The 10,123-nt window shown below is 28.0% G+C and overlaps 1 protein-coding gene and 1 long non-coding RNA gene across 2 annotated transcripts; one reads left to right on the top strand and one right to left on the bottom strand.

The window, feature by feature from the left end:
• Window positions 1–1,198: 1,198 nt before the first annotated feature.
• Window positions 1,199–1,767, top strand: LOC119666531. The gene is made up of 3 exons (XR_005251412.1): window positions 1,199–1,231; window positions 1,288–1,508; window positions 1,571–1,767. It is a non-coding gene; the product is annotated as an uncharacterized LOC119666531 (long non-coding RNA).
• A 409-nt stretch (window positions 1,768–2,176) lies between these two features.
• Window positions 2,177–2,762, bottom strand: LOC119667428. The gene is made up of 2 exons (XM_038076717.1): window positions 2,691–2,762; window positions 2,177–2,630 (listed from the first exon to the last, which is right to left on the bottom strand). The coding sequence occupies exons 1-2, from the start codon at window positions 2,760–2,762 to the stop codon at window positions 2,214–2,216; spliced, it is 489 nt and encodes a 162-aa protein (XP_037932645.1). The 3' UTR covers window positions 2,177–2,213.
• Between the last annotated feature and the right edge of the window lie 7,361 nt (window positions 2,763–10,123).

Here is a 10,123-nt window from a genome sequence, read left to right as displayed (position 1 = left end):
ACACGAAGGGTTGCTTTACAAACTATCAAGAATATTGCCGGCCGATATTTATTTACTATGTGAACTACTATTGCGGTTTCATTTTTAATTTTTTATTCATTGTTTATCATAAGTCATTTTTATGGTTATTGTATAGACTTCATATAAATATGAAACATATTTAGGAAAAAAAATCGAACCGCACATAAATGTCAACATTTAATTTATAAAATCAGTTATTACACTCACTTATGCTGAAGAATAAACCAAAAAAACTTAAAAGCGTCGGCAATATTAACTTTCATATATTTTGTTAAGTAAAGCCTATACAAATTTATATACTATAAATTTCTCTCGTACACTGCACAGAGAATTTTTTGTCACACAGTGTGCACACGCACATTTGTGGTGTTAACTTTATGTGCTGTTTTAAATTTCACACCGCACCACGCAATAAATGTGCACACAGCTTCGTGCACACACATTTGTGCTGTGCGATTGACTTATAAAAATGTGCACAATCAGATATGGGAGAAAATTTTATGCTCACACCGCACTGTTCAAAATAAAATTCTCTTAGCACACCGCACTGTGCGAAAAGAATTCTCTGTGCACACGAGTCTGCTTTTCTAATATTACGATCAGTGGCGTCGCTAGGCGTCAGCGATGTCGGCGACCGCCGACGGCCTCGCGCGCGCTGGTGCTTCGCAAAAAGTTACCGACTGTGGATTCTAAGCACTTAATAAATATTTGAAGTATTCCCGAATGTTTATATAGTAACCAGATTCACGTTCACACTTCCAGTCAGTATAGCTTCGACGGAAAGAAGCTACTCAAAGATAAAAGACGTGATTAAGACGTACTAGAAAAGTATGAAGATCCAAGAGAGACTATCTCTATTGGAAATTCCATAAATTATGATATAATTTTAAAAAAATTGAGTGAGGCTAAAAGTAGGAAAATTCATTTATTTTAATTTGATTAGCAATAAAACTTTCAACAATGTAATAGTACGTTTCCACTATGTACTTAGCCTTACTTAGTAGGCTTCATTTACTGAGTAAATTGCATTTGCCATACAAAGAGCTTCCGTGCTTTCTCATTTACTATAGAATATAGTAAGCAAAATTCGACCAAAATTATACCAAATATGACGAATGCAACATTGGAAATTATCGAAATTTGACATATTTGACATATGAAGCAAAATGTAAACATAAACAAACAATCAAAAAATCAAAACAAACAAGAGGTAAGAATTTTTTTAAATATTTTTTTTTTATACATACAAAATATTTGTTTTTGTAGGCAATACTACAATACGGAGATTAGGAAACATGGCAAATAATATCAAATCGAATAGCACAAAATACCAGAGATTTAGTGAGAGAGATTTTAGAGCTAACTAAATGTATACGACTCAAACTGTAAAGATAAAATCTGGCTAAGACTCACTAACCAGCGCAAAACTGGCACGATTACAAAGAATATTTGTAGTCTATATAATAATATATAATCGAGAATACAAGGTGATATCGGAGAAATTTTTTAAATTCTGTTACATAAAATAAATAAAATGTTCTTTTACCAGCATTCTATATTAGATGTCCAAACTATGAAAATACTAACAGATAAAAGTGTCAATACTAAATCGTGTATGGACGATTTTCTTTTCCATATTACGTTATAGTGCGAGATTTGAATCAGCTTCTAACCGTGCTAAGTGAGGCTATGTGACAAAGGTTTTATTTAGGAAATAGTGAACAATAATTTCTTAGTTATAAGTTTTAATTTTTTAATTTGTAATTATAAAATCTTTATAAGTTATTTTAATCATATTAAAATCGATTACTTTTATGTACATTTAAGTATAGTAATATATTTTCCGATATAAGTATTCTATAAAATTTTTAAAATGGCAAAATAAAACAACTTTCTTATATTATTCAATAAAATCAATTACTTCTGATTTTGCGATAAAATAAAAATATGTCTAAATTTTTAAAAGATATACTTGGGATACTCAAAGATTTGCAACAAATCTCATAAACAAATGTTGCGAAGATATTAATTTATATACTTTTAGATATTAGAATAAAAGATTTAATAATTTGTTTAAGAACACTTAATACATATATTTTGCAATGGAAAAAAACAAAATTTTTATTTTAAATATGTTAACTATTTAGACGGATGATCAACATACTTCTCACATATTTTTTCCAAAAAGGAATTTATTCTTCATATAACGAAGGGTTTTCCACGCATTGTGGAAAACCCATGACTTCGAAGCCGCTAATGCACTCTTTTACCTTTTCGCTGCTTAATGGCAAAGCATTCATATATAAAGGCAAAAGAGTTTTCCACACTTCTGCACAAAATTCTTTCAAACATTTGCAAACTGTGGCCTTTCCAACGCCAAACAGATTTGCAATGCTTCTGAATTCAGCGGATGAGCCAAGACAGTAAAGTGCAATTGCAATTCTTTTTCTTAAACAAATTGCACATCTAAAGCTGGTGTCTTGCTTCTCCAAATTTTTCAAACGATTGCAAAGCTCATTGAAAGATTCTATGCTCATACGAAAATTTTCTTCAAAGAACTCAGGACCATTTTTTTGGCAATCTTCTTCCCAAAACTTCTTCGTTCTTTTCTAAAATAGCAACTCATTTAAATTTTATTCTTTATTTAATAATTTACTGCCCGTACTTACCAAAGTCCAGCACTTCCTTTTTTTTCTTGTTATCATTGACGAAAGCAACGTTAATTGTTGTTTTTGGATCATTTGTATTTTTTTATAAATTTTTGTCTGTTCTTTTATATATGCAGCAACAGCCGCTTTTATATTATGCACAACATTACACATATTATATATTAAATTATTGAAATTTTCTGCGTTCTCTTCCATGTTGATTTATATACTTTTAACAATACAAAATTGATGTCAGCTGTTTACAATTAAAATGTAAACACAGAAAAGCTCTGAAACTAAAAACTTTTTGACACATAAAAGCTATTCCTTAAGTATTTCTATTCCTTAAGTAACTCATAATAATGTAAACGCAAAAAGCTCTATGATACTATATGACTTACTAAGTACATAGTGGAAACGTACTATAACTTGAAAGTTTACAACTGGGTTATAAAGGGGGCCTCGCAATTCTGTGTCGCCGACGTGCAGAGTTGGTCTAACTCCGCCACTGTTACGATTGCACACAAATGTGCGTTCCCGACTTTGCGCTTGCACCAAAGGGTGCAAAAAAAAACTTGAATTTCACAATTTTGTTTGAAATAGTAAATATTATTTTTAAAAGGATTGATATTTGCGTTCGTTGGGATCGTAACATATGTTAAAAATTGCAAAAATTAACATATACTATTTAAAATAATTAGTTTTGTTAAGTATTTATAATGTAAACTAAGAATTATAAATGCTTTAACCTTATTTGCATTTTAACTTAAAATATAAGTTTTTTTGTATATTTCACCCCAACTTTTGTACGAGAATGTAACATTTTCAAATGCAAATTTAGTAATTGATCTTAACGTATTTGTTTGGTGAGTTTTGGTATAGATATAGAATTAATAAAAAAATCAGTAATTAAAATAAAATATTTTTTGACTCCGAAATTGATATTTCTTAATTTTTTCGATATACTGCTGAGAAATGCTTCAATTTATGCGAATACGTTGAAGTAGTAACGGTATTATTAAATTTGGAAACTTTATATTTTATATATTTTTATAATATTTTGTTATATTATAACAAAATTTTCAATCACATTGTGACATTAGCTATTCTAATGCTTTAAACTAATAAACCTTAAAATAATAAGTAATATGAGCAATAAATATACATCAAATAATAAATTCAAAATTAAAATTTAAATAAAAAATCACATCTCAATAAAATATTTACCCTTAAGATCAAAGTTAGTGCAAATCAGTTTTCCGTACTATCTTGTTGCGATATGCGTCATAATATTGTCATAATATCCCTTAGTCATTTTAAATATTTAGCCACTTTGTTTCGATTTATCCACGGGTATAACTTGGCGCACCCATCTATTTTAATCTTTAAGCATATGGTATAGTAAAAGAAAAATAAAATGCGCTTCCACTATCTATTTTCTCATCTTGGAAATATGGAAACTTGGAAAAAACAATATACATATATGTATATATATAAAACCATGTTAGACAAAGAAAACAATTCAACGTGGAAAGTATCCAGATACAAACAAACACGAAAAATACATTAGGGGTATTCAGGCAACTGATTAGTTGCTTAGTTGATTAAAAAACTTCATATAAAAAAATAATTAGCATTTTAATATTAATCTGTTGCTTGAACGGACCCAAAATGCGTAATCTGATTAATTTGTTGTGTGTAAATGCCTTGGCAGCACTCGTATCAACAGCAAAAGCGAAACATATGTTAACAGTGAAATACTCAAACATTCGTAAATTTTAATACCATTTAAATTTATCATATAACTTAAATTGCAAACGTGTCATATATCAAGAAGTAGAATATTCAAGTTTATACTTTTTAATTATATTTTTTTCCTTTTAAAAATTATAGTTTTACTGAATTTTATTTATTAATTTTTGTTATTATTTTTGAATTTTCTTTTTGAGACACCCTATGCTCATAGCGCCGTCACTTGGTACTGGCAGCACTATTAATCAAATTTTCACTAATCTGAGAATCTCCGAAATAGTAGATTCTCTGCTTAGTTTCTTTTTTGTATGCAAATTTTTGTTGTAATCATCTACTAAACAACTAATCAGTTGCCTGAATACCCCTATTGTATATAATAGGCGATATTGAACTTACTTAGTAACTTTTGAACACAACATCAAAACGTATATAAATAACTATATAAATCCTATTGATATCTTTTTTATTTAACAAACTTATTTTCAAAAATAAAAACAATTAAATATAATGCATGTTAATACATAAATATGTCCTTTTGTTGTTTTCTTTTTTTTCACAATTGTTCTAATTGTTGTCAGTGAGAAACCTAACATACTGTGATGAGATATAAAAATAACGAGAAACATAACGAGAAAGTAAAGAGAATAATTTTAAAAATATTTGTATTAAGTTTATCCTATTTGTTATTACTTTTTATTCTTAATAAGAAAATAAATTAATATAAAATTTGTTTTATGTTATAATATAAAGTATACCAAGACGTTGTACAGTGTTGTAAAAATAATCATTTATTAGAAAGTTGTAAGTAATTGATAAATATGACTTTTATTATTTAGAAATTCGCTATAAAACCGCACATCATAAATTCCTTTCAAATCGAAATAATGAATTCTTTCAATTTGTCAAATGCTAAAAACGCATTCCAATGAGATGGCCTTTTGTTGTTGTGTTTTTAAGCATGCATTACAATAATTTTAGTAAAAAATTCTTTAAACAATATGTACATATCCTTGAATACAATGCACACAGAACACTTTCACTTTCTTTGTGATTGAATGCGAATTATGCATATTATTAAAACATGTTTTCAAGAATTCAAAGAAGCAAAATCGAAAGCATTTAATTCATTATGTCTAAAATAATATTAAGAGAAATTTTAAAGTACAATGCATGTAGATAGATGTTATAAGGCTCCTCTTATAATTCGCTTAGAAATGATATCACCATTTTCATATTTTAATTTTATATTAAACTGAAAACTTTCAAAAAAAGAAAAAACTACTGCTAATAAATATCAGGTCGATCAACATGAACATTTGGAAAATGGTTTGAACATTTAAGCTATTTATCACAAAGATGAATACATACATATATTGTAAGTTATTTATTTAGGGTGACCAATGTTATCCCGTTTCCTTTAATATAATCATTAACTCAATATTTATTAACAGACTTTTTTTTTGAAACTTGGAATATATATCCAAGTAAAAGTGAACTATAGTTAGATTTTTAAATCCTTTTTAAAATTATTTTGCTTTAAAATAAAATACGTGATGCTTTCATTAAGAAAAAAAAAAAAGAGTTGTATGTTTATGTAAACGCAAGCACGTATATATATATGAATAAAAACTTATTCAACTTTCTTTAAAGTCAAGCTTAGCAATTGCTTAACATCAATTCAAATTTTTGAGCAATCGATTATTGATATTAATTGGTATATACACATATTTATGTTTACAAAAATTCAATTACAATAATGTGGACAACCAAATTTATTTGATTTGTCGTAAACTAGTTTCCCCTGCCTTTATAATTAATTTAGTTGTGAATTGTGTTAGTATAAATATAAATACTCAATTTGATCAAACTACACAACATTCCTCTATGATTACGAGTCTTCACACGCATAAATATACATCTAATACTCAGTAAGAGAAAATGGCGGCACAAAAAATGTCTTGTGGAAAGTTTGCATACCTAAGCAGGTTTTTGGTACTTGTTGAAAGTAATTTGTACTTACATGTAGTTTATAGAGATTTTTAATATGTTTATAAATAAATCAAATTTTGAATATGATTTTACCTGAATATTATTCCTTTTAACTTCATAATATAACCAATTATCTGTCGAAAACGATATAGCCAACAACGAAGTGGCTATAATCGCTGATATAGTTGCAATAGAAAGTGTTACCGCTGAGCAAGGCATTTTTCATCTAATTATTATTAATGTATATGTATATTAATTTAACACTTAAATTGTAACATATTATGTATAAAACAATGTATAAATTTATAACACTTAATGTTTTATATTGTATGATGCACACACGGAATATCTACCAACAACCTAACTCGCAAATAATGTTATACTGATTTAAATTCCAAGTCGAGATTTCATACACTCTCAGGTAGCTCAGCCGAACTTAGTTTGAGCTATTACACAAAATTTGTGTTATATATAATTTAAAGCCAAGATATGTAAATAAGATATGTTTTCATATTATATGAAATTTTAAAGCAAGGACAGAAATGAGCAACATTAACATAAGGGTTTAAATAATCATTTATTTAATTATGTATGAGATTTTAGTTATAAGTGGTCTTATATTAACTAATATATTACTCATTAAGGTTTTCAATACTGGTAATTCTACCCCTTTATATAAAATAAAATGAAAATTTATATATTTCGGTACAGACAATGTTATTCTTTCTAAGAGGTTTAAAATAAAATGAAAATTTATATATTTCGGTACAGACAATGTTATTCTTTCTAAGAGGTTTGTGCTCGTGCTAAAGAACACAAGCATAATGTACATTTAATTTCTATAAAAATAAGTGGTGTTTTTTTAACAAAATTACTACAAGTTTCTTTAATATGCGTTCGTCGGATGACATTCGTGCATAAAAAGAAAGTAGAATGTTTGTAATTACTTTTGCCATTGATGACATTAAATGCAATTTTTTGGTCTGCATATCAATATGAATTATTTGTTTTCTGTATAGATTTAATTTATTATTAACTGCGTTTCAGAAAACAATTATCCGGATCTTCTTTGCTAAGACGATGCGGATCACATATGAAAGTAATTGGCAACGCATCAGTCATGTCAGTTGTGTTTATTTACAACATTTTGTTTTGATTTGGGTAAATAATTTTGACGTTAATAGAATAAAGAATGCAGATCTTCGGATCTGCATGTTTTGCATTCGTAGGCAAGGATATTGATAGAAGATACTTTTGATCGTCTATTATTGCATTTTATGGAACAACAAAGAACACATTCAGTTACAAATTCAATTATGTGCACATGTATTTAGCATTAAATATGTTGTTCATAGAATGATGCAGTTCACAATAAATTCATTCGGAATAAGTTAACCAACGAGGATACATAATAAATCCTCAATATCTTGAAGTGGATAACATACAAAAGTTAAGCAATATATAATTGATACTAGTGTTGTAACGACACATTAGCTGCGTTTCAGCAAACATGATCCGCTCAATGATCTTGATCATCTTTGCTGAAATGATACGGATCACGTATGAAAATAATTGGCAATGCAGTTGGGTTGGCGTACAAAATTTTTTGATTTGTGTGAATAATTTTGGCACTAAAAAATAAGCGAGAAAGTTTTGAATACAAAAAATCTAAAAAATAGAAAAAAAATAAAATCTGTTGAACTGTCTGAAGTATTAAATGTAAGTTTTTATTTAGTATTTAGTTTAAAACTTAAATTTTATTCTATAGTAAATAAATGAAAATTGCAGATTTCATAAGAATCTTCGATCGAAACTGACTCTTCCATTCCCTTTTTACTAGTTCAAGTGTATGTTGTTTGATAATTTATTAAAATCAATTAATTTGAAATGAATATATATAAATTAAGTTGAATACATTTATTTAATTAAAACAGATCAATACATAGGGAACCAGACTCTCCAACATACACGTTTATAAAAAAAAACCATTTTCATCGCAAACTACCTGAAAGATTAAGCTATAGTCATGCTTCCTTTTGAAATAAGCCTATTTGCTATGGTGTGGTGTATTTATTTTGACGGAAATGTTTTCGAAGCTTCCACTTTTGTATTATTAGCAAGTGCGTATTTTATAAATTAGTGTCCAATTGATATAAGCTAAACACTAGTTCTTTCAATTATTCTCCATACAGAAGCTTTTGGTATGCCAAAACAAATACCAAATTCGCAAAAAGTATTCATATTTGCCATATACTACAAAAATATATAAAATTCCTTCATTCACGGTTATTTTGCATTTCTGATAAGTCTTGGAGGCGCTGACCTTTATAAGACCTTGACCATCGTGCTAACACCGAAAAGTGAAATAGACTTCAAATATGAAGAAATAGTGGCAAATTAAAAGCCCACTTTGCACCAACAAAAAACATAATTTTTGAGTGCTATCAATTTTTTAAAAGAGACCAACATACTGGTGAAACTATTGCAGATTATATTGTCGAATTGAAGCAGCTTGCACGAGAGTGCGATTTTGGAGAATTCCTCGATAAAGTGAAGAAATTTCATAATTATATTTTTGGGTTACCGTTTACCATTGAAAGTGACCATCAGCCATTGCGGGAAATTTTTTCAATTAAAAAAGATCTACCATCGGTAGCAGCCAACCGGTTACAGCGATATGCAGTTTTTTTTATCAATGTATGATTACTCAATTAAGTATAAGAAGGGATCGCAAATGGGACATGCTGGCGCGCTGTCTCGTTTACCTCTGCAAGAAGATACAAATAAAGTTGACGATAGTATTAATATTTTTAACCTTATAGGCGACCTTCCAATTAAGTTTGACGACATCAAAAATGAAATGTCGAAAGATGTGGCACTATTAAAAACGTACAAATATATTAAGAATGGGTGAGATGTAAAGAATAGGTGAAATGTAAATCTTGGGATTTTAAAATAAATAATTTTCTTTTGAGCTATCGTACTACTCCAACAACGACAACAAGGATGTCACCAGCAGATATAATTTTTAAATTTAAACCAAAAACTCTGTTAGATAATACAAATCCAAAAATTAAGAAAAATTTTAGGGAAAAGGAAAATACAAATAAATTGGAAATTAGTAAGTTTCAAAATGGAGGAGATGATAAAGCATTGAGTAAGTTTGAAAATGGAAAGCTGAATTATAGTAAACTCATAAACTTTAAATCCAATGAAAGGGTATTGTACAAAAATATTGCAAATAATTATATTAAATACGTTCATGCAAAAGTGGTTAAAAAACTAAGTCGAATTAGATATTTGATATCCATAAATGGTATATTCAGGGTTGCGCATATCAACCAAATGAAAAAATATAAAGGAAAAACTGTAACTTTTAATTCTAGGGTCCATACGTATGTAACTGAGGTTGTTGATACAGCAAAACCGTTCGCTAACGACTGTGACACAGAGCAAGGTGTGGATATTGAGAATAAACCATTGGGGTTGAGACGTTCTGAGCGACCTAATAAAGACGAGCAAACTACAACTGAAGGAAATTAATTAATTAATAGTTTAGAATTTGAATTTAATTATTTAATATAGAAAAGATGTTTTTGAAATTAAATAATTATTTAAATATAGAAAAGAAATTATTAAAATTATTTTAAAAATTAATTAAAACTAAATTTTAAATTAAATTCATAAAATTAAAAGTAATTAAAATTACATAA

Source organism: Teleopsis dalmanni, chromosome 1 (assembly GCF_002237135.1).
Source record: "Teleopsis dalmanni isolate 2A chromosome 1, ASM223713v2, whole genome shotgun sequence".
Lineage (NCBI taxonomy): Eukaryota > Metazoa > Arthropoda > Insecta > Diptera > Diopsidae > Teleopsis > Teleopsis dalmanni.
Note: the sequence above shows the minus strand (reverse complement) of the source record. Positions and strands in the feature narration are given on the sequence as shown.

Bases quoted from the DNA above. Each gene is read 5' to 3' on its own strand.
- LOC119667428 (XM_038076717.1), bottom strand. From the start codon at position 2,762: ATGATCCAAAAACAACAATTAACGTTGCTTTCGTCAATGATAACAAGA. The intron at 2,631-2,690 runs GTAAGTACGGGC...TTGCTATTTTAG, and splicing joins AAAGGAAGTGCTGGACTTTG to AAAAGAACGAAGAAGTTTTG.